The 23,730-nt window shown below is 42.5% G+C and overlaps 1 protein-coding gene across 2 annotated transcripts in view; it reads left to right on the forward strand.

Moving 5' to 3' along the window:
• The window catches only part of MYO10 (myosin X), a 106,162-nt gene that overhangs the window by 23,719 nt on the left and 58,713 nt on the right, over positions 1-23,730 (forward strand). For both annotated transcript variants that reach the window (XM_079144573.1, XM_079144574.1), the window contains 9 exons: positions 743-861; positions 1,752-1,898; positions 2,075-2,175; positions 2,287-2,353; positions 2,897-2,989; positions 3,394-3,462; positions 3,961-4,043; positions 6,573-6,681; positions 9,732-9,812. In XM_079144573.1, the coding sequence (XP_079000699.1) occupies positions 743-861; positions 1,752-1,898; positions 2,075-2,175; positions 2,287-2,353; positions 2,897-2,989; positions 3,394-3,462; positions 3,961-4,043; positions 6,573-6,681; positions 9,732-9,812 (869 nt within the window). The remainder of the gene's footprint in view (positions 1-742; positions 862-1,751; positions 1,899-2,074; positions 2,176-2,286; positions 2,354-2,896; positions 2,990-3,393; positions 3,463-3,960; positions 4,044-6,572; positions 6,682-9,731; positions 9,813-23,730) is intronic.

Consider the following 23,730-nt stretch of genomic DNA (forward strand, 5'->3'; position numbering starts at 1 on the left):
CTTCTTCATTGAGTTTGTTCAGATGCTGATGTTTTGGAGTCTTTTAAAAACTTCTCAATACTGATGAAAGAATGAGAGTGGGAAAGCAAGTGACACCTTATTGCTATTAATGAAACTAGTCTCAAGCCTCTGATAGGACTTTGGGGACCCTGGACCCCAAGAGTTGGCAGCCTGCACATTGCGCATGCATGAGGTTCTTCTATGCTACTAACCTAGGATCCACTAAGGGAGTGAATAATTTGGCAGTAAGAATGTGTTCTTACTGGACACGGTGTTGCATACCTGTAATCCCAGTGGCTCAGGAGGCTGGAGCAGGAGAGTATGAGTTCAAAGCCAGCCTCAGCAACTTAGCAAGGCATTAAGTAGCTCAGTGAGACCCTACCTCAAAATTAAATTAAATTTTTATAGGCGAGGTATATATGTATATATATATATATATATATATATATTTTTTTTTTTTTTTCCAGGCTGGGGATCAAACCCAGGGCCCTATGCTTGAAAACTAAATTAATTTCTTAAAAAATTGATTTAAGTTTCTAAAAGGGGCTGAGGATGGGATGTAACTCGGTGGTTAACTGCCAAGCCCCAGTACCAAAAAATATATATATATATTCTTTAATTTCTGCCAAAGAGATTCAGGAATGTTTTGCTTTGTGGTGTCATTGTGCGTAGTTATCTCTGAACCTATTTGAGGTCCAGTGACTGACTGTGGTTCCACTTGTGCCATATACTTTGCTTTTAGCTCTGGGCAGGTCTGCAGAGTTACTTGGGCTGGACCCAACGCAGCTCACCGATGCCCTGACCCAGAGATCCATGTTCCTCAGGGGAGAAGAGATCCTCACGCCTCTCAATGTTCAGCAGGTACATACACTTTGCCATCAAAGCTTGTCTTAGAAGACACCCCTGGGGTTTCAGATCATGGCTTTCATTCACACAGTGACTGAGATTGAACCGTTTAAATAACTTGGCTCATGGTCCACATGTAGAAGATATCCAAGTTTGGGTATTAGACCAAGCTGTTGAATTAATTCCTAAGAGACATTGTGGTATAGTGTTTACAAGGACAGGCCTAACACAGAGCCCCTGAGTTTGCAACTTTGTCCTTCCACTTACTAGAGTCCATTCGTGGGAAATATATTCACTGTGCCTCAGTGTCCTCCTCTGTAAGTCAAGGGTATTATCACACCTAATTCATAGGATTCTTAGGAGGGTAAAAATAGCAAACATATGCTAAGTATTTAACGGCTCATTCAGAATAAGCTCTAAATAAACATTAGCCATAATAACGTGTTGTTCCTGTTCATGAAGACAGTACAACAGGGCATTTCTCATTGCCTCTGCTGCTCCCTTGAGCCAATTTATATGTACTAGCCCTTCTGATATATTTCTTATTTGGATAAGTAAAAATGTCAATCATATCATGAAGAAAAGCTTTATAATGTGTACAAAGTAGAAAATGAGAAGATGAAAATTTTAAAAACTCCGGTCCTGATCAGTGTTTTGAACCCGATGGAATGTGTACCCATATGTGTAGACTCAGATCCTTTCACATAACTGAACGTACACAGTTGAGCTTGGAATCCTGATGTTTCAAGGAGCTCTTGGAGAATCGTACTATAAAGTCAGTGAGTTTATACTTTCCTTAGACGTCTGTTCTTCCTGCATGGTGTGGAGATGCTTAACAGTGGGGGTCCAGGTCCTTCCTCCAGCAGTCTTGGGTAGCTGGGGCTGCAGGGTCTCCTCTCCCGCAGGCAGTGGACAGTAGAGACTCCCTGGCCATGGCACTTTATGCACGCTGCTTCGAGTGGGTGATCAAGAAGATCAACAGCAGGATCAAGGGCAAAGATGACTTCAAATCTATTGGCATCCTTGACATTTTTGGATTCGAAAACTTCGAGGTAGGCTTCCAAGAGTGGGACTCGTGAATGCTATTCTGTTCTTTGAGCAGCTGTGAAGCAAATCTCTTGAAACAGACATCTATAGGTTCCTCTGTCGATTTTTTTTTTCCCTTTTCTTCACTTTTACATGTAGTAGTGAGGACATTAAAGATTTTGTTGAACATTTCCCTTCTCAGGTTAACCACTTTGAGCAATTCAATATCAACTATGCAAATGAGAAACTTCAGGAATACTTCAATAAGCATATTTTTTCTTTAGAACAACTAGAATATAGCAGGTAAGCACCTGCAGGCTTCCATTTCAGTTATTTATTTTTTTAAAATTAACTCAATCAGATAGTTTACAAGTGCATTTTGACTTCACTCGGCCCTTCTTCATCTCTCCACAGAGAAGGACTAGTGTGGGAAGATATCGACTGGATAGACAATGGAGAGTGCCTGGACTTGATCGAGAAGGTAAGCGGTCGTTGAAGAATAGTCACAGTCCCAAGGGTGTCCGGCCGGGCTGATTCATATTTATGGGAACAAAATAACTTGCACGAACTCGTACATCAAAGATGTGAATGTTTGGAACACAATGGGCCATTTGGAAGCGTAAATGTAAATGTGCAAGGTTGAATTTAAATACTTGGCTGCTTCAGACCTATTGTTTCATTGAACTCAATGTTTTATCATCGGCAGTGTGTGAATTGGCTTCACATAGATCTTAGTCAGTGGCAAAGCCTTAACAGGCTTGTCCAGGAGTCAATTGTCCAGTTGTAAAAAAGTCTGATTCCCAAAATTGCAGTGGCTTCCATTTTTAAAGATATTTATATGGAATTTCAATTAATGGGTTTTCTTTATGTTTTAGCATTCAGAATTTTTTAATCCAAAAAGTTACGTGCTTTTTTTTTTTTTTTTTACCACTGGCTCCATAGAGAAGAGAAAGAAGCTCTAAAGTAGTTGAAAAGATGAGCATTCAACATTTGATTCATTCATCCTTTTCCTTGCCTCCCGTAGAAACTTGGCCTCCTAGCCCTCATCAATGAAGAGAGCCATTTTCCACAAGCCACAGACAGCACCTTACTGGAGAAACTGCACAATCAACATGCTGTATGTGCACACTGCCAGTTCTTTATTTCTGAATAACTTTTCTGCTCACAAAGATAATACACAGATGTATCTTAGCTCAACTGTTCTTCCCACATTTTATTTATTTCTCAAATGAAAGCTTTTCTCCTCTAATTCTAAACTGAATAAGATGAGATTTGGGGCTGCTTGTCAGAATATTCCTAGGTTTATTGTATGAGTGGAATACTGAAGCATTTTAACCTACTGTCCTGAGGCAGTAGAGAGGTAGGTGGTTCAAGTGCGCCTTGTGCTGTGTCCACAGACAGTATGTGTTGGGCATTGCAGTTGTTTTCACTGCCCATTGTGTGTGGTCTCTAGAAGTTCAAGGAAATCAGTGAGTGAAATAAGGCATTGATATCTTTTTTTTTTTTTTTTTATTTTATTAGAATAACCACTTTTATGTGAAGCCCAGAGTTGCAGTCAACAATTTTGGGGTGAAACACTACGCTGGAGAGGTAACTTCTTATTAAGATACTTAATAATTTGAATAACTTGTGCTTTTGGTATTAGTTTCAGAAAACAGTCATAAATTTATTGAAATGATTTTTTTTTTTTCACAAGTCTAGCTTTTGAGAGGTTCTTCTAGCTGGGTGTAGTGGAGCATGCCTATAATACCCTTTATGGGGGATTATTAATGGAGGAGGCTGAGGCAGGAGGAGCGCAAGTTCAAGGCCAGCTTCAGCAACTTAGTAAGGCCCTGAATCAAGGTCTGGGGATGTGGCCTGGTGGTTAAGCATCCCTGGGTTCAATCCATGGTACTAAAAATAAATACATAAGTAGATAAATAAATAAATAAGTTGTTTCTGACCTGAAGCTTTTCTGTTGACCAATTTGCCCTTCTCTCTTATTTTTTTGCGGTATTGGGGATCGAACTCAAGGCCTCATGCATGCCAGGCAAATGCTCTACCACTGAATCACATTCCCTGCCCCTCTTTTATTTTTTTTACAACTAGGTTCAGTATGATGTCCGCGGCATCTTGGAGAAGAACAGAGACACATTTCGAGATGACCTTCTCAACTTGCTGAGAGAAAGCCGGTATGTCTCCTCTGTGATGTCATTAGCAAGCAAATTAAAATTTGTACAAATGCATTTATTCATGAATACAGAACAAATTACCACTGTGGGAACACTTGACATGTCTTCTTTTCCAGACAATATTTCATCAATAAAATGACACAAGAGATATAAAATAATACCAGTGACTATCATTTAATGAGATGTCAAAATAATAGCAAACTCATGAGTTATGTACTCTGATTGATCCTCTTATGTAGATGACAAAACCGAGGTATCCAGTAGTTAAGTGACTTGCCTAAGACCCCTCCACTGGTGACCAGTGAGCTTTAGAGCTTTGTTTGGCTCAGAAACCTGAAACCTTCATCAGTCAGACCTCCTTTCTTCACTTTGAGCAGTATGTTCATTTCAGCCTTGGTATTGTAGGATCCATATGTCTCTTGTAAGCACAAGAGGTTTCAAAAATATCAAGCAGTTATTAACTCAGCTAAAATTATACATTTATTACACTTTCACTTACTGACTTATGAATTATGAATTCACACCATTAAATCAACAGTTAAGGAAAACATACAGAAACTTTTAATGGTTAGTTTAGCTGTTTGTAGGTGTAAAACCAGGAGGCTTCCTACTGTTAGGAGGCTTTGTGAGAAGGCAGGAGTTTAGGGAAAAGCCTGGCCTGAAAGCTTTTGATAATGTGTGGGATCTAGTGTGGATCTATAGCAAATACATTATTTTTTTTAAAGCTATTGAAATTGCCCCACATCACTTTAAGCTTTTTTTTTTTTTTCCACACAGAAATACATTTTTGATATCTAAGGAAGGAAGTAGCACAATTGTTAAAAAAGCTATAATACTTTTCAAAATGTAAATACCAGGTGGCCGTCCTGTCACTTAGCTAGTGGCTGTGAATTGGGGTGAAGGGAGCCAGGCTAGTCTATTAGCTGAGGGCTCAGAGTTTGAAGCATTTGGTCTTCGAACTTGTTTTAACTCTCCTCTGAGAAAATGTCACTGTTGATAACATTAACTGTGATTTTCATTTTCAGATGAGTTTTCATACCCAGAAAAAAATAAAGCTTTAAAATATTACAGCATGCCGTCGGAGCAGTTTGAAAAGATTTAAAATGATACATTTAAATAAAAGCTGCATATTGATTTTAAATAGAAGCAGTTTGTTAGCGTGGAAAGATCACAGGCCGGAAGCAGCTGGATGGGGCACGGCCAGTCCCCTCTCTGCTGGCGTTGGGCCGTTTTGTGATGGGGAAGAACTTGGTGTTTCAGTCACACATGTCCTTCTGCAAGCTGAAGGCTTGGGTTGTTGGCTCTCTCCATCCTTTCACTTCTGAAACCTTTTAATAGAAGCCAAGTGTTTCCCCAAGAGGTCCAAGCGCAGCTGGACCGAGCCTCGCAGAGCACCTGGGACACGTGAAAAAGTGCCGCAGCACAGAAAGACCTGGGGAAGCCCCAGCATTGTCACCTTGGGGGATATGGCCCTTGTCCGTCCTCCCTGCCTTTCCCGGTAGAGCCACCAAACTCCTCACTATAGCCCCTGTCTTCCATGCAAGGAGGATGAAAAATTATGGGGAAACCTTTTTATTTTATCAATAGTGGCAATGGAATTTCTAGAACTTCTTAATAGTAATGACAATGACAGTTAATGTCAGCACTTACGGAGTGCCAGGGACCATGCGCTCAGCCTTTGGAATTTCATCTTCACCTCAGCATTAGGAGACGAGCTCTAAAATGATTGCCATTTTCCTGATGAAAAACAGAGAGAGAGAGAGAGAGAGAGAGAGAAAGTTCATCCATGTAGTATAGCTACTGGTGAGGTAGTGGCAGGATCTGAACCTTAGTCTGCCTCGGTCCAGATTTAGTGTTCGTTGCATCTTTCCATTCGTTAACTGGTAGGATCTTCACGATGGTGTGAGGGCGAAACTCTTCATTTCTGTGGTTTTGCTTCCATCATTTGAACCAACCATGGATTTAAAAAAATGGGGGGAAAAATTGCATCTCTGCTGAACGTGTACACACTTCTCTTGTTGTTATTGCCTAAACAGTATAATTCAACAATGGCATATACACGTATTAGGCACTGTAAATCATTTGGAGGTGATTTTAAGCATATGGGAGAATGTGCATAGATTCTGTGCAAATACTATGCCATTTTACACGAGGGACCTGAGCATCTTGGATTCTGCTATCTACTGGGGTCCCGGAAGCAATCTGTGAATCTGGATGGGCGACTGTCGTGCCCTACAGGTGAGGAAATCTAGGCTCAGGAGCTACTCTGGAAAACACTCCCAAGTGGGAGGCCAGCAGGATCACTGTCCACTTCTCTGCAGCATCTGCTGCTCTGAAGGCTGTCATGGTTTTTCAGTGCCTGAAGCTCTTTGGCAGTGGTTAGTTTAAAATCCTTGGAAGCTGTCCTTAGCTCTTCCAGGCCTCAGAGTGCCACTTTCAATTATCAGTGGGAAAGTACACCATAATTACAGTAATCGGGCAGCTAATAATTGGGTGTGTGCCTCACGATCCTGCTCTTCCCTCGCACAGGTTCGACTTCATCTATGACCTCTTCGAACACGTCTCAAGCCGCAACAGTCAGGACACCTTGAAATGTGGAAGCAAACACCGGCGGCCCACAGTCAGCTCACAGTTCAAGGTTAGTCTCACTGTGGCTCGTGCGAGTTCAGTGTTGCCATGATTCTAAGAACCAAAAAGAGGAGTCATGTGTATGTAAGGACTGTGGGAATATTTGATTTTGTTTTCTTTTATATCATGCTTTTAAAATAGTCTTTTAGAAACATATACTCCTTGGGTTGGGGTGTAACTGAATGGTGCAGTATGTGCCTAACATGCTTGGAGACCTGGGTTCAATCCCTAGCACCCCGCCCCCCATACACACACACATATGTATATAAACGTATATAAAATATACACATTTTTTTCTGAAGCATATGAAAACATGTTTTTTTATTATTTTTTCCCCTTTTTTATTTTTATTTTTACAGGCTGCATTTTGATTCACTGTACACAAATGGGGTACAACTTTTCATTTCTATGGTTGTGCACGATGTAGATTCGTACCATTTGTGGAATCATACACATACCTAGGGTAATGATGTCTGTCTCAGTCCACCATCTTTCTTCCCCGCCCCTCCCCTCCCCTCATTTCCCTCTACACACTCCAGTGCTCATTTAACCCAAGCTTTTGAAATAACAGATCTCCTTAAGAAGGTCTGTTTTAGCTGGGCACAGTGGTGCACATTTGTAATCCCAGTGACTCCAGAGGCTGAGGCAGGAGGATCAAGGCCATCCTGGGCAACTCAGACCCTGTCTCAAAATAAAGAATAAAAAGGCTTGGTAATGTGGTAATATGCCCCTGGGTTTAATTCCCAGTACCACACACCAAAAAAAAGAAAAAAATGAAGTATTGTTTTGTCGTCTTCTTTGCATTTAGAAGCTCATGCGAAAATAGGTTATTTTCTTCCCATGTATGAATGTCTGATTTTTCCCAAGTATGTTTACAGTATCACAACTAGATAGAGTGAGCAAGTTCATATTTAGATAAGATTAATGCCAGTTACCTTGTCCAGATGTCTGGAATTCAAGGAAAATGATTCTTATTTGCATTTTAAATGCATAAGCATTTTATCTAGCTTAAAAGGGAGAGCATAATGAAGATATTGCCCTCACTTACTGTCTGTTTTGCCCTTAAGTGAAAATCCCAGCGTGAAGGGAAGTGGAGTCAGTCAGTCGGCTGGCACTCGGCCTGCCTGTGAGGCTGGCCTCCCTTTGGCTAGTCACACAGGGATGCTCGGGCGCACTGTGCGCAGCCTCTCCTACACTGTAGGTGGAGGCGAGCTGCCACACCAGCATGCCAACCGTCTGGGTGGTGCAGTGGGAAGGGCAGGTGTGACCCAGATTGTGTATAATAATAACGTAATAAGCACAGTACACGTGTAACCTAAGATATAATAACAACAGCCGGTATTCTGTGCCGCCCTTCGGGCTGATTGGTTTATATTCGTTGTCTGGTTCACTGCTCATGTAACCCCATGCCTGCACGTTATTGTCCCCATTTTACTCATGAAGAAATGGAGCTTTAGGGCAGAGCAAATCCACTTGGGCCCCTAGAGTTGAGTTGGACCTCAGTATGTCTGACTGGACAGCCTGGCTCTTAACCTTCCAGTGGAAATGCTTTCTCTCTCTAGGGTGCCCTGTCCATTTGCCTGGAGTGTCTTAGAAAGCTCTTTGAACACTTGGGGCTTGAATTGGATGAGGAACGAAGGAAAATGGGGGGTGGCCTTCCAGGTGGAGACCAGGACAGGAGAGTCTGGAGCTGGAGTCAGGATTCTGTCTTCCCTCTGAGGCCCTCCACAGACAGGGGCCTGTGACAGTGCACCTTGACAGCAGAATATGAAGCGCTGAGAATGCAGGGTCTTTGTCCCCATAGAGATCCTGGAGCTTCTGAGCAGAGAAGGACTTGATGAAGGTAGTGTTGTAGGCAACTCACTTTTCTTCTACAGCAAGACTGTAAGAAAAAAGAGTATGAGGGAAAAACGATGAATTTAAAAGAGAAATAAAAGATAACATCAATTGTGGTGCATGAACCATTTCATTCTGATGTAAAAAAGGAAAAGAAATTTTAAAAATTAGAAAATCTGAGTCAAAACAAATTTTAAATGAGAAATGTTCAGCCACTGCACATTTTAATGTTTATTTTGATGTTAATTTAAAGAATCGATGATCAATTTTTTTATATGTGAACTAATATTGGATTGATGTCTTAAAAGTGTTTGACCTTTAATAATATATACTGAAATATGGATGGGTGAAATAACAGAATGTTTGGAATTTGCTTTTCCATAAGTGGTACAGAGACACAGGGACCAGATGAAAGGAGATTAGCCGTGAGCCGAAGATGGAGAAGAGGGCTGGTGACACATTGTGTCTGCTTGAAAAATGTGAAAAATCGTCCATAATAAAACAAACTGAGAAAGTTTAGCAAGGAGAATTACAGACTAATGTAAAGTCTCTGTACCTGGTGATTTGAAGGTTAGAGTGAGAGATTATGGCTCAAAGACCAGCCCAGTACCGTCCTAGGCTATTTTGATGGAAATAATGAGTTTGGAGAACTAATTGCTGTGAAAAGTAGATACTGCTCAGTTTTTCTGTATTAAGCATTGAAGGATCCTAAAGTTGTTTTTGGTTTGTTGACAGAATGGATTTTTTGGGGGTACTAGGCATTGAACCAAGGGGCACTTAACCACTGAGCCACATCCCCAGCCATTTTTTTTTTTTTTTAATACTTTAGAGGCAGGGTCTGGAAGAGTTACTCTGGGCCTTGATAAGTTGCTGAGGCTGGCTTTGAACTCACGATCCTCCTGCCTCAGCCTCCCAAGCCACTGAGATTACAACCATGCACCACTACACCCAGCCAGAAGGGTCTTTTAAGAACAGTTCTGATTCAAAGGAAGTAATAAATGCATTTTGTATATTATGGAATAAGTCCAGCTGTAATGAATTGTAATATCTTTTGCTTTGTTTTACATTAGCATGACAGAATTAAAAATGAAAATCTCTTAAGTTATTCCTATATTTGTATCACTTTGTTTTTTATCCTTGTTTCCAGTAAGTACATAGGATGTTGAGAAATGTGAAGTGAGCTAATAAGAGACCACATCAGCACGTATCCTTTCTTTTCCTCAGGACTCCCTGCATTCCTTGATGGCTACATTGAGCTCCTCCAACCCCTTCTTCGTTCGCTGTATCAAGCCCAACATGCAGAAGGTACGATTCATGAGGTGTCAGGCTGAGTCTCTTCTTTAGGGACACAGCCTCCCGGGGCGGCTGCTCACAGATTTGGTTTCTCCCAAGTCCTTCATTTCAGATGGTTGGAAACGAATATGATATTCGTATAACCTGACATTAAATGGAAAAAAAATCCCCTTTGTCCTCTGAGCCTGTTGGTCTGCTTTTGAATGATGACATTAGGCTTCAGGGAAGTCTGTTTTAAAAGGAAACATTGTGAAGCCTTCGCATTTTTCTTTGGCATTTGGATTGACATTCTTGGATCCAGCTCCATGGTACAGTCTACCTATTTGGAAAAAGTTCTTGGTGATTTTTTGGTTGTGCTTGACTTGTCGTTATTGTTGTTTTGCTTTATTGGTAAACATGATGAAGAAGCTGTAATCTAAGTAGCAATGCTGAATTTTAAGTTTAGTTAAATTAAAACCAATTCAAAGACACCATATAGGTCATTGTAACATAAAGGCTCTTCAGTTGTTAATGATGGAACCCAGTTAGAATCAACCGGAGATTAAAAAAGGAGAAGGTACCTTTTTTTAAAAAAGGGTATTAGAAATGTGTGGTTGCTAAATCCAAGGCTAAATGGGTACCTTGCCTTGAAGTGTTATTAATAAGTTAATTTTGATTTGGCAGATGAGCCTCTTAGAAACCCTTCTAAAGGGACAAAAAAAACCTTCACGATGGTCATTTCAAGAGCTCCCTCATATTAAAGAACTGCCATCTTCATGAGGATTAGGATGAGAAATCTGAGCTGGACTTTCTCCTGTGAGGCTTGGGTTACATTCTGGTAACTTTGCTAACACTTCATCTTATTTTTTATATTGTTTACTAATTGCCTCTGACTTAATATTACTCTGATTTCTCATTTGTAGTTCTCAGGTGTGTATTTACAAGAACCACAGTGTCAAATTCCCTCTTGAGAGGCACAGGTGGGCATCTCTCTAGTAAACCTCTTGAGTTTGTTGCCTGTGAGGTGTGAGGGCAGGAACCTGGCCCCAACAGGTTTTATATCCAAGATTTGAAATGACTAAATGTATACCATTTTGTAGTTTACAAAGTAATATCTTTCCATTTTTCAAATCTGTATTAAAATGTTTTAGGTCATAGCAAAAAAAAAATGGCAACGTAATAATATGTAAGGTTTTTTGGACACAGTGTTGGAAATTAATAGGTAGAACCTCTTCACGTCACATCACACTGCGTCATGTACATTGGTTTGTATTCCCGTTGCTGTGCCGGGCGAACCTCAGTGGGGCATGTGTGTGCAGCAGTGTGGACGGGCTTGGCGAGTCAGGCATATAAGGCAGGCGCTGCTTGATCTCTGTCCGAGTTTTTCCCTGCTCTACAGCAGGGTGATAGATAATACCATATTTCCTCCTTCGAGGGTACAAGTCTTTTTCTCAGTCTGAAGACTTCACTGCCGGGTGCATCTTACAGTTTCTAGGGAGCCTGGTTTCGGAGATGCTCTGTTCCTTTCTTCCTGTTATAACCTACAGTCTTGTCGTTCTCGTGGTTGGCATCTGAGATTCGGTGAGACAGGAACATGTCCTGGCAGTGCTGTGCTGAGGATAGAAATTTCAGTTTGAAAACAGACTCGGTCCTCAGGGGCTTGGGTTTCATTCTTGGATGACATGGAATTATTTTTTTTCCTTTAAGTTGCAGCAGCTTTTGAAATGAGGCCTGCTTGAAAACACTTCAGCAGTCAGAATATTGAAGAAATTACCTCTTTTTGATGTTTATTTTTCCATGCTAAGGTTCGATTGTACCCAGTTGCTTTGGATTTTGCACTTTTTAAAATGAGCCAACTCAACCTCATGTTCCCATTTATATTGGCTCCTGGCCCTTCTGTTTTCTGACTTCGAGCACACACTAATTAATAACACACCAAGAGATGGGCTGTAAAAAATGTCTTGCTGCCATTTTAAAGGCACCCAGAAAGTGAAGGCTCAGGCGCAAGAGCTGACTTGTCTGAGTTCTGAGATGTAGGTGTGATTTATAAGTGTCAAGATGCTAATTAGAATAGGGAAATACTAAGCTATGCATCAATTAGCATTCATTTGGTTCCATTGAAAATATTCTTACTGACGTTTATGTTCTGTGAAGTGTGTCTCAACAACCCGCACTTGCAGTTTTTTTGCCAATTTCTTTAGTCCAAAGATTTAGTCCAAATTTTTCTAGAAATTTTTATAGGGAAGACCTTGCCTTCCCCTGTGCAGCAACAGGGAAGGTGAATTTCAGGCGGTGGAGGACGAGAGTCTCATTTCACCCCATGTCCTCATCCCCAGAGCTTAGGGACCTGTATTCAATTCTAGGTGAATGTGGGTATTTTGTGCATCATTCAGGAACAACAGATAATGAGTTTGGGAGGATTCTAGAGGGTGTTGTTTTGCTGAGATTCTGTGGCCAAAAAAGAGATAAGGAAAACAGCTCTAAACTCTGTGGCTTGAGAGCTATGGCTTTAGATAAAGAAGATTGCTACTTTTGTGCTTTTAAGAGCAGGTAGATGTGCAGGGTTCATACACTGGCCCAGCGAGTGGGACCACACAGCCCACAGTGTGTGTGTGTTTTGGAAAGAGACTGTAACTGAAATGCTGGAACACATGTCAACTCAACTCTTAACAACATGTGGCCTTGCCTTTATAAACAGCCTTTCCCTAATCTTGGGCATTGTATCAAGGGCACCGTCTCTCACCTCTGAGAAATCCTCCTGGCAGGCATCGAGGACAGGAATAGAAAACACACCTGCCAACAGGAGGAAGTCTGCAGCCAGTCCTCAGGGTCCTCAGGATGGAATCCTCCGTGGAGCTTAAAATCTGCTGTTCACAAAGGGCAGACTTCTCCACTAGGTGACTTCTGATTGCTGATGTAGCCTTTCAGCCTTTATTGTGATTTGCTCAGGTAGGAGCGGTGGCTGGCTCAAAGTGCCCCCGCTGACCACAGGTTTCCAGATGAGAGCAAACCTGCTTGGCCTCCTCAGAATCTCTCCCCAGGGGCGTCCCTGGCCTGTGATCTCTCCCCGCCTAGTATTTTAGCACATAAGTTCTAGTCAGAAAAGTCTCTCATTAACATTCCTTAGAAAAACCCTGAGGAGGTTCAGGACAGAATTAAAGATGGGAACAGACTGATAAGTATCAGAGAGACCTGCCTCTGTGGGAACCAGTTGTCTGCAGTTGTAAGCAGAGTGTGAGGCCCGGCCAATTGCTGCAAAATCACTGGGCCTGCCTCTAGGCCCCCTTCTTCCTGTAGGTTAGATTTGGTGTGACTGGGACTCTGGTTTGAGGAGGGAAGCATCCTGGATTCCTTTAACTTGACAGCAATATCCTGAAAGATTCTGTCATGTCTCCTCTGTGAAAGGGACTGGGGTCACCTCCGTTCCCCCAGCGATGGGATCTGGTGGAGGAAGGCATCCAGCAGAGGAGGCCTCCTGGAATAAGGCTCTCTTCTGAGGGAAGAGTGAGGCTGAGGTGTCCCCAGGGGAAGCTGCAGATCCAGCTCTAGAGAAGGGCAACCAGAGGTGGCGCAGGTAAACCATGGTCCTGTTTGCTGGAAAAGGAAACACTGGGAGAAAAGGAAGCTGGAGAGAGTGAGTGAGCCAGACCACGGTCAAAGGTTTTGGAGTTTCCTGTCTCTGTCCTGAGACCTGAGGACCCGTAACCTCTCAAGGAGATGAACTTAGTGTTAGTGCCTTTTACCTAAAAGAATCCTGGTGGCCCCTCTGTCATGATATTCTTTTCTTTTTTTCTGTTTTCGGCACAGTACTGAGGATTGAACCCAAGTTGCCCTACTGCTGAGCTACGCTCCCAGCCCATTTTACTTTATTTTGAGACAGGGTCTCACTGAGTTGCCCAGCTGGCTTTGAATTTGTGATCCTCCTGCCTCAGCCTCCCAAGTTGCTGAGATTATAGGTGTGTGCCACGGTGCCTAGCATGATGCTACTTTTTATGTCGCACAAAGTTCCTCATTTTGACAAATCCTCGTGATGACACACGTGAATTGAGAGCCTATGCAGACGCCATGGAAACACGCACCTTTGCTTCCAGAGGTGTGATAACATGATGAGCAGGTCCCATTAATCCAGCACACTTGATCCTGGGAGTGGCAGGTGCTGCTGACCATTTTTTTCCTCTAGGTTTTTTGTTTTTGTTTTCGTTTTTAAACAAAAACATTTCTTTAAAAATTCTGATAACATCCTGGCATGTTTCCCCCTTTGAATTTCTAGTCTTATTCTTCTCTCTTTCTCTGTCTTCTTTTATGCCTCTTATTTCTCACTAGCTTTACTGAGCTTTTTCCCAGCAGCCCTTTGCATTGGATTTAGGCCTTGGTCTCTGCACCCTCATCCTCTATTGTGAATAAAGTGGGCCAAGCCCACAGAAGACCTGACCCAGCCCTGCTCTGCAGGCCTGTCTCCTGCTGCCTGTCCTGCTGCACACCTCAGCCGTGGGCTGGCTGTGTGTGCGCCCTACGCCTGAGCTGTTCAGAGGGCATGCCCTGGTGGGTGAGTGCCCAGCTCTGCCAACATAAGGACGTGTGTGCTGTCGTTAATCATCACCGCCATAAGTTCTGTTCTAGTTATAAAGTTTATGTTTGGCATGTTTTTCCTTATGATCATCTTTGACGTGTGTGGTTGGAAGTCACCCTAGGTGTGCACCAGTGCGTCCACTTTGGGGCAGCATCCTTAATATGTACCAGTCTTGCATGTTAACAGGTTACTTCGCCCCATCTGCACCTCTCAAGTGACCCCTTCTCAGATAGGACAGCCCTTGGGTTGAACAGCCAAGCACAAGCCAGTTGCAGGGGTGAATGGCTGTAATCCCAGCGGCTCGGGAGGCTAAGGCAGGAGGATCACGAGTTCAAAGCCAGCCTCAGCAACCTACTGAGCCCTAAGCAGCTCAGTGGGACCCTGTCTCTAAATAAAATACAAAAAAGGCTAGAGATGTAGCTCAGTGGTTAAGTGTTCTTGGGTTCAAATCCTGGTCCCAAAAAACGGGGGAAAAACAAAACAAAAAAACAAAAACCAGCCAAGCACAACATCAGAGGCTTTGAGCAAGAAGCATACTCACTTCATCTGAGGGTTGGCGCTTTTTGCCAGTTCTCTCATTCTCTGAATGGAACCTTCTTCCTGCTTCCTGCACACCCTCCCAAGCCCCTTGTAGGCTGCTGGGTTTTCTAGAGCTTTGCTTGCCTTCTTACTGTGTGTGTTTTTACCTTTTTTTGTTTCTTTCTTTGTAATTTTTTTTTTTCCCAAAGCTAGCATTTCCCCTTAACCCCCGCCCCACCCAGCCACTCCCTACCCTGCCCTGGGAATACTCCCTTACCTGCAGGACCTGGGTAATTGGTCCCCTGTGTTCCGTTTCAGGGGCTCCTAGGGCTTCATTCTTTTCTACCAGCACCCCATTATGGATCAGCATCCGCTTATCAGCGAAAACATTCGGCCTTTGGTTTCTTGGGCTTGGCTTATTGCACTTAGCATGATATTCTCCAGCTCCATCCATTTACCAGAAAGTGACATTATTTCATTCTTCTTTTAAGGTTGAGTAATACTTCATTTGTGTACGTGTACCACATTTTCTTTATCCATTTATCTGTTGAAAGGCATCTAGGTTGGTTGCGTAGTTCAACTATTGTGAATTGAGCTGCTGTAAACATGGATGTGTCACTATAGTATATGCTGATTTTAAGTCCTTTGTGTATAAACCAAGGAGGGGGTAGCTGCATCTCAGCCCTTTTTATTTTAATTTTGGACAGGGTCTCACTAAGTTGCTTAGGGCCTTCCTAAATTGCTCACACTGGCCTTGAACTTTTGATCCTCTTGCTTTAGCTTCCCAAGTCTCTGGGATCACAGGTATGCACCAACAAACCCCTTGAGTTTAGTTTTAAAGTTTAGCCTTTTCTTTCTTTCTCATTTAAAAAAAAATTTTTTTTTTGAGGAGGGTCTGGAGATGGAACCCAGGGGTGCTCTACTACAGAGTTGTACTCCCAGTTCATTTTTATTTTTATTTTGAAACAGGGTGTTGCTAATTGCCCAGGCTGCCCTTGAATTTGCAATCCTTCTGCCTCAGCCTTCTGAGTAACTGGGATCATAAGTATACGCTCTTGTGTGTGTGCTGCCACACCTGGCTAAAACTTCGTTACAGTCTTTGGCACTGTTAGTGGATGAACGTTTTATTTCACTTTTTATTAGTACATGTAAAAATTTACAGAAAATTTGAGCATATCATACAGAGTTCCCATATTACACCCTTTCCCACATCCCCAATTTCCTTTCATTAACATCTTGCATTAGTGTGGTGTTTACTATATATTGAACCAATGTTGCTACATTATTATGAAAGTCCAAAGTCTACTTTAGTGTTTTATTCTTGGTGCTGTTATCGATTCTCCAAGGTTTGTTCTGTTTTGTTTTTTATACTGGGAATTGAACCCAGAAGTTCTTTACCACCGAGCCACATCCCAAGACCTTTTCATTTCTTATTTTGAGACAAAGTTACTTAGCGCCTCCCTAAGTTAATGAGGCTGGGCCTGGAATTTGCACTCCTCCTGCCTCAACCTCCTGAGCTGCTGGGAGTACAGGCACGTGCCACTGTGCCCAGTGGTTCTCTGAGATTCGTGAAACACATACGGTCACCATGTGTCAAAATACAAAAGGTTCATGATCTGTGCATTATGTGATAAAAATTCTTTTCAAGTAAAATTTTACAAGAACAGGGTAGTCCCTGCTTGTCTGGCTGAAGGCTGAGACACTGACAATGAGGTTTCTGTTGCACATGATAAATTGTGCATCTTGTTTTATATAGAAGAGGCTTGATAAAAAATGCAGAGGCATCAAGGAGGGAGCTGGGACTTTCTAAAGTTATCCCAACTGTCAGCTCCTGTGACTTTCAGCCTTTTGAGATGGTTCTGCTTTCTCTGCATTCTTGAGGAGGGGATTCTATTGGCATTCAATAACCTTGAATAGTTTGCCTTTTCTCTGATTACCTCTAATGTTCTGGTTGGCTTTGACCATCGCCTGCAACTGGAGCAAGCGCCCACTGCCAGCATCTTCTTTTGACTTTCAAAAATATCTTATACAGACCTGTAAAAAGGCAGCTTTACCTTTTGAGGAAATTTTAGTAAAGGAATCATTAAGGCATCCATTCTTCTCCCCAAACAAAACAATCCAGTAAACCCCTCTGTGGTCACTTCAGTCCTGTTTACCAAGTTGTCATGACAACTATTCAGCCTTATTCTCTAAAGACCAGGATAAATAGCCATAAATGAAGCTCGGCTCAAATGAAGAGTGTTGTTCTCAGGGTGGATTTTCCAGGATCACAACTGAATTGATTTTGCCCTGGAGCAGTTAAAAAAAAGGGAAAAAAATGATTATCTTTTAAAATCAAGATTCTTTGGGCTCTTAAATGTATTTGCACATGGTATGTATGAGATAGCTTGCTCCCATAGATAGAAAAATCTAAAGCAAAGATCATTACGCCAGCCTAGCCAGCCTGGACATCCTTTGAGTAGAATCAGGAATGAATTAAGCAAGCGCAGCCCAAGGCACCACATAAAAGGCTGGGAACACCATCGAGCTGAAGAAAGCCCGTTTTTGTGTGTGTCAGCTTAGATGCTCGCAGCCCAGACTGCTAAAGATGCAGCCATTTACCGTGGACAAAAACTGAAGGGGGAGAAAGGAAACCCAAGGTAGGGTTTTCCTCTTATTTGCTTTGCTTAAAAGTTTCCTGTACTTTGCAATGGTTGTGCTGGCGTAAAACTCTGTAGAGATCAAATAGGAATGGAGTGGATTGCCATTTCTCCAAGCACCAGAAGTGTTTAGTTTCTAAACAAATGGGTAAGTACTGGTTCTGATTGTTTGTACAAGTTTGAACTACTAATCCTTTCTTAAAAAAAAAAAAAAAAAAAAATTGAAGGACATAATCCAATTATCAGATAAAAAGTCATTGGTAATGTGATATATTTTTGACAGTCTTTCTTTTATATCAAAAATAATTTTGAATTGGAAGGTGGACAGTAGGACAGTAGTGGTGGTTTCTTTTGTTTAAATTTACTTCAAAGTACTTCTCTCTAAAAACTTAACACACTACTTATATAACTTTTCCTTGCTTTGAGCGTTAGAGAAATCTGCACAAGAATAATCCGACTCTTTTTGAGTTGCATTATAACCTGGTTTCCACAAGTGTGGAAACGTGAGAGGTTGTAGGAGTTCAGTGGTCATCTGTTGAATGTTGTGCTTGCTTCACACCCAGGAACACGTGGGAATTTTGCATTCATCCTGGAGAAACCTGATGAGGCACAGTTTGTTAGGAATCTCTTATTCCCCAAAGTGAGAGGTCTCCAAAGAAAGGACTAAATTGGTTGGCAGAAATGCTGATCTTTGCCTGCACCCTGGCTGCGGGACTGGGTTCAGTTGATATCCATTCAGTTGCTAAATGCGCCCTTGAAGGGGGTGCATGTTTTCAACGTGAGGGTGGTCTTTCATAGTAAATTGAGCTACACTTTAAAGAAATGAATAATAATCAAACTGCTCCTCAACTAAGTCTACCTTAATTGAAATAGATAAAATGTTTAGAAGTAAATGAAAACCCAAACATTAGCATGAGTAATTAATCTGACATCAATTTATTACCCTCCTAAAGTAAAAGGTAGCCTGTGGGCAAGAACCACTCATTTTTAAGTTGCTCACATTAAACATGGTAACTCACCCACTTGGTTAAGTTTAGATTTGTGATAGCCCCCTGCCTACTGTGTGTGTGTGTGGTCTTTGCTGGGGATTCAAACCCAGAGCCTAGCTCACGCACCTTCTTCCACTGAGCTACACGCCATCCGCCTTTTCACTCTTTCCAGTGAATGCCACGGAATGTTAAGGGGTATCCCCAGAAAGGGGATGCAGCCGAGACAGACCCCAGGCTGCCCTCCTTGCTTCCCACCTGGGAGGTACCAAGTGCTAAACAGGATGCATATCTTCTGCTGTGTTCCCCCCAGGAGTACCCATGGTCCTCCTTGGGGCAGCCCTCTGGCTCTGACTTCCTGAATGTCATCCAATCAAACAGGAGTCCCAGTGGCACCTTTGAGCCACTCCTTGCAGGCGGGATTGTTGTCCTGTGGAGTGAGAAGCCCCACATTAACATTTTCAAGGGCAACTTCCTCTGTGTGTGGATTCTCTTAGTGTCTGATCTGAACTCCCCCTAGTCACTGGGCAGCTGTGGGAAGGACTGATTCTACTGCCAGCAGCTTCCCCTCTCATCCCCTTCACACACACACACCTGGAGAGAAAGCTCTGGGGTGGAGGGGTTATTTTGAGGTTGGAGACCAGAGGTTCAGGCCCAGGGATGGATTCCAGGGCGGCGGCCCAGGGTCTAAAGCTCCCCTGGGGTTTCTCTCAGCCCTACAGCAGGTCCTCTTTAGTTCTAGCCTCCCCTCAACATTTCATTATGTTCTCCTTCCGCCTTGGGGGTAGTTTTCTTATTCTCTTCTCAGGCCAGCTCTTTGCCAAAAGGTGTACTACAAAGAACAGACACAATAAGAAAAACATCCTAGTAATTGCTGCTTTGGGGACTGGGGTTGTGGCTCAGTGTTGGGGCACTGGGTTGCATCCTCAGCACCACATAAAAATAAAGTTATTATGTCAATCTCCAACTAAAAAAAAATTTTTTTTAAATAACTGCTGCTTTTTGTCTCCACTTGTCCCCAATATGAAGGCAATACTTACTGATCATAAATACTTGGAAAATATGGAAAGTATTTATTAAAATTACAATTTAGCCATGATTTCACCACCCAGACACAATCCTGTTTACATTTTGTTGAATGTGTATTTTTCTTTCATAATCTACCTTAATTTTGTAAGTTACTTTATTTTTAATTTTCATAAAGACAATTAAACCCAGGACCTTGTGCATGCTTAGCAAACATGTTCTACCACTAAACTGCATGCTTGACCCTATTTTATTTATTTTGGAACAGGATCTCACTGAGTTGCCAGGCTGGCTTTAAACTTATGGTCCTCCTGCCTAGGCCTTCCAAATATCTTGGGTTATAGGCATATGCCACCCAGGCCTGCTAACCTGCTTTTTCCATTGTTTTCTGTTTTGTTTTGAGAAAAAGGGAAAAGATGTTTTATTGCCCTTGTAGCAAAGGAGAAACATGAGAAACTCCTGTCTCAGTCTGTGATTCTGCCAATCAGGGGGAGCAGTGGGGTTTTGAAGAGGTGATTCAAAGGCTACATTCCAGGTGTTCCCTGTTGTTCCCTGTCCGGAGTTGTAATTAACTGTTAATTTGGGAGATGCTCCTTTCTTAGACGTTCTGCTGCCCTCCTGGAGGTCTGAATTACTTCATTCCAGGGGTGGTTGTGTGCCCAAGGACATAACTCTGCCTAGGATGGGGAAGAAAGGTAATCCTGTCCTGTACCTGCCCAAGTTAGGGAGGGGAAGATTCCGAAAGGGAGCGATCAGGGAGGTGAGGGAAAGAGGAAGAGAAAGAAACATGTCCTTTTAAAAATAAGTGACAGTGGCAGAGCAGTGTGGGCTGCATTCAAAACAAAGTGGACCACTGTTACAGAGGAGAACCAAAGCAACTCTTAGAACTGAAAAACACAGTCCCTGAAAGAAAAAAGAACCTCGCTGGCCAGATTCCATAGCAGAATGGACACGCCAGAGGAAGGAGCCTGTTCACTTAGTCAGATCCAGAGAACTTAATCGGAACAAAGAGAGCAAAAGAATTTAAGAAAATGAACAGAGCCTGGGGCGGTGGTGGGACGAACACCTGTGTCCTTAGAGGCCTAGGAGAGGCTGAGGCTGAAAAGATGTGAAAAAACAGCTGGAAACTTACCAGATTTAGTCAAGACACGAGCCTGCAGTTTGGAGAAGCAGAGAAAATCCCATTTAGGAGAAAACGAGAAATTAACTCCCAAGATGTGATTGCTTTGTAGTTAAATTGTGAAAACCAAAGACAAAACTTAAAAACACTCAGGATGTGTTACCTGTGGAAGAACAGAGGTTGGAAGGGTGGGATTTCCCATCAGAAACCACGGAGGTGGGGCACTAAAGCAGAGAGGAAGGGAGAAAGTGCTAAAAGAGAACTGTCCGTTCAGATTTGTTGTTTTGTTTTTTTTTTTTTTCTAAACAACATATCATGAACTTTTCCTATGCTTTTTTTCATGACTATAGAATTCTGTCAGTGAATAACTTTAAAGTCAAATTTCTATTGGATTTTTTTTCTTTGTTGTTGTAAACAATCCTATATTATGTGCCTAATTACTGTTTCCTTAAATTTTTGAAAGTTCATTTACTAAATCAGCACATATGCATGTACACAGCCACAATACCCTTCATTAACACCAAAAACAAATGAAAACAATTTTGCAATGTGTATACCAAAGGATATATATTCTAATATATAAAGAGCTCTTAATACTGAGAAAAGGACAGATATTTTAGTGAAAAAATTAGTAAAATACATAAACAAGAAATTTACGAAAGGTTAAATATAAATGAAATATAATCTAACATACTCCTGCCCACCATACTAGGGTTTGAAGTACTGAGCGGCATCTCCTGTTCATTTTATTTCTATCTTTGAAGACAGGTCTTCTTGCTAATTGCTGGGTCTGGCCTTGAATTTGCAGTCTTCCTGCATCAGCTTCCCAAGTGGCTGGGATTATAGGCACATGCCACCATGCCCAACCTGACATTCATAGTAGCATAAGAAAGCACATGTTAAAATAATGAGATAATTTTGGTAGTGTGAATATTGAATGATATTGTTGGTTTTGTGTTGCTTTATTTTTTATTTTGGTACTGAGAATTGAACTTGGGAGCACTTTGCCACTGAGCTATGTGCCGAGTCCTTTTTGGTTTCTATTTTAAGTCAGGGTCTTGCTAAATTGCTTAGGACCTCAGTTGCTGAGGCTGCCTTGGAACTTGCAGTCCTCTTGCTTCAGCCTCCCAAATCCATGGGATTACAGTCTTGCACAACCACGCCTGCCTTTTGAATTGCTCTTTAATAACATCACAAGATCTGTGACTATTTGAAGGAACAGCCATTAATGTGCTTTGCTGCCTGGAGTTCAGATTATTGCAACCTTCTCAAAAGGAACATCTCATCCTGTTTTTTGTTTTAAGTTGACTTTCTCTTCCTACCTTGGAAGATATGGAGGTAGAGATGCAGATGCACACGCACAGACAGATACACCTGCTGAAAGAGAGCAAACAGGCGAACAGGAGCTTGGCTGGGCCCTGCCTTGAGCAGTTTTCACTACTAAACACTTGTTCCAAAAGTCTGGCCCACATCTCATTTCTAAGTCCTGGGGATCAGTGCTGCGCTGGGCCCCCTTCTGTCTGCAGCTTCCTGTTGCAGGGTTGCCCTGCCCTGCCTCCAGGTCCCCGCCCACTCCCCTAGACCTGGGACACCGCTAATCACCCTCCTTCCTGGCACCTTGACCAGGCTGCCCCACCCCCAAGCCGTGCTCTTGACTGGCTCCTCTAGATGGAGGCATGGCCCGGGGCTCTGCCCTCTCCTCCTCACCTGCACTGCTCCTGAAGAAAGGCCGCCTTCTCTCTGGAGCTGTGGCTGGGTGAGTACCGGGACCTCTGCACTGCCTTCCCAGCTCAGACCTCCCTTCCCCTCTGCTCCCAGGGTGAGGGTCTGCTCCAGTTTTGTGACTTACTCCTCCAGGGGTCCAAACTGGCCCTCCTTGGACACCATGGGGTCAGGTGTCAAAGCTGATCATTTTTTGGTTTGGGTTCTCTAATCTTTTCTTCTTTTCTTTTACTCTCTGGAAAGATGGCCTCTACCCACAAGTTAATTTTTAGTATGCATTTGTTATTGCTTTTAACCTTGTGCTTTAGTGTTTATTGTGACTATAGGGAATTGTATGTCATCTAACATTTTCCAGGTGCGTTGCATCATTATGTTAGGCATGTATTTTTCCTTTCCTCGTAAGTGGTGGCAGAAATTGGAAACTGTCGGGGCCTTTCTTTGCCTGTGTCTTGTACCATTGTGCAGTGTCTCTGGGCTGGCCACTTCCTCAGATGAAAGGCTGCCCTAGTTTCAGCCACTCTGAAAGGATAAAGCAGCTCATTAAAGTGTGCCAGACGCTCCATTTGTCAGTATTTCACTTAAAGGGGATGCTGTTTGGCTTCGGAATCATACTGTATATACTCAAATTTTGCCCCTGCCAAAATAGAAGTGGCCCAGTTAAAGATACTGCAGCAGCTTTTCCTTTCCCTCCTCATTTATGAAGATGAAAATTGTATTAGAAAATAAATGTTTAAGTCGTTTTAAGTCTTTTTAAAAGATCTCTTTGGATAAGGAAGAAAACGAGGTAAGAATATTGGTAAACTTAGAACACTGAAATTAAAACAGTTCTTGGACTGATAGGCAAAAGACCAGATTTGAATGTGAAATCTTGTCGGCATAGGTTGCTGCTGTTTTCTTAGGAGACAACTAAGCTTAAATAAGGTTATTACAGTACTCAGTAGAGGACTAAGACATTGAGTCAGAGAGAGAGTCAACTCGGGGGGATTGTTGTGGCCCAGCATAAAGCATCATTGCCATGTGAATTGTGGTTTGAGGACCTGCGGAGAGAAAATTAACCTCCGTTTTTCTTTTCTTCTTGCTTTGGTGTTAACTCTGAAATGTTTCATGTGTTTGACTGACTGATGGCATTCCGTCACCTCTTGCAGAGCTCAGACCAGTCAAGGTTCCCTGGACCCCCGGGTGCACACTGGCAGCCCTTGGAGACTTCCATCAGCCAGATCTTGCAAATTAGGCAAATGAGGGCTTGTGTGGGGGTGGAAGGGCAGGTTGGACCTGGTGGTGATGTCATTTGACTCCAACTTCCAGGGTTCTGACAGCAAGTGAGAGGCTCAGGGCCGGGCATCCAAGAGGGAAAATGGTACAAAAGCTG

This window comes from Sciurus vulgaris (assembly GCF_902686455.1).
Source record: "Sciurus vulgaris genome assembly, chromosome: 6".
NCBI classification, from domain to species: domain Eukaryota; kingdom Metazoa; phylum Chordata; class Mammalia; order Rodentia; family Sciuridae; genus Sciurus; species Sciurus vulgaris.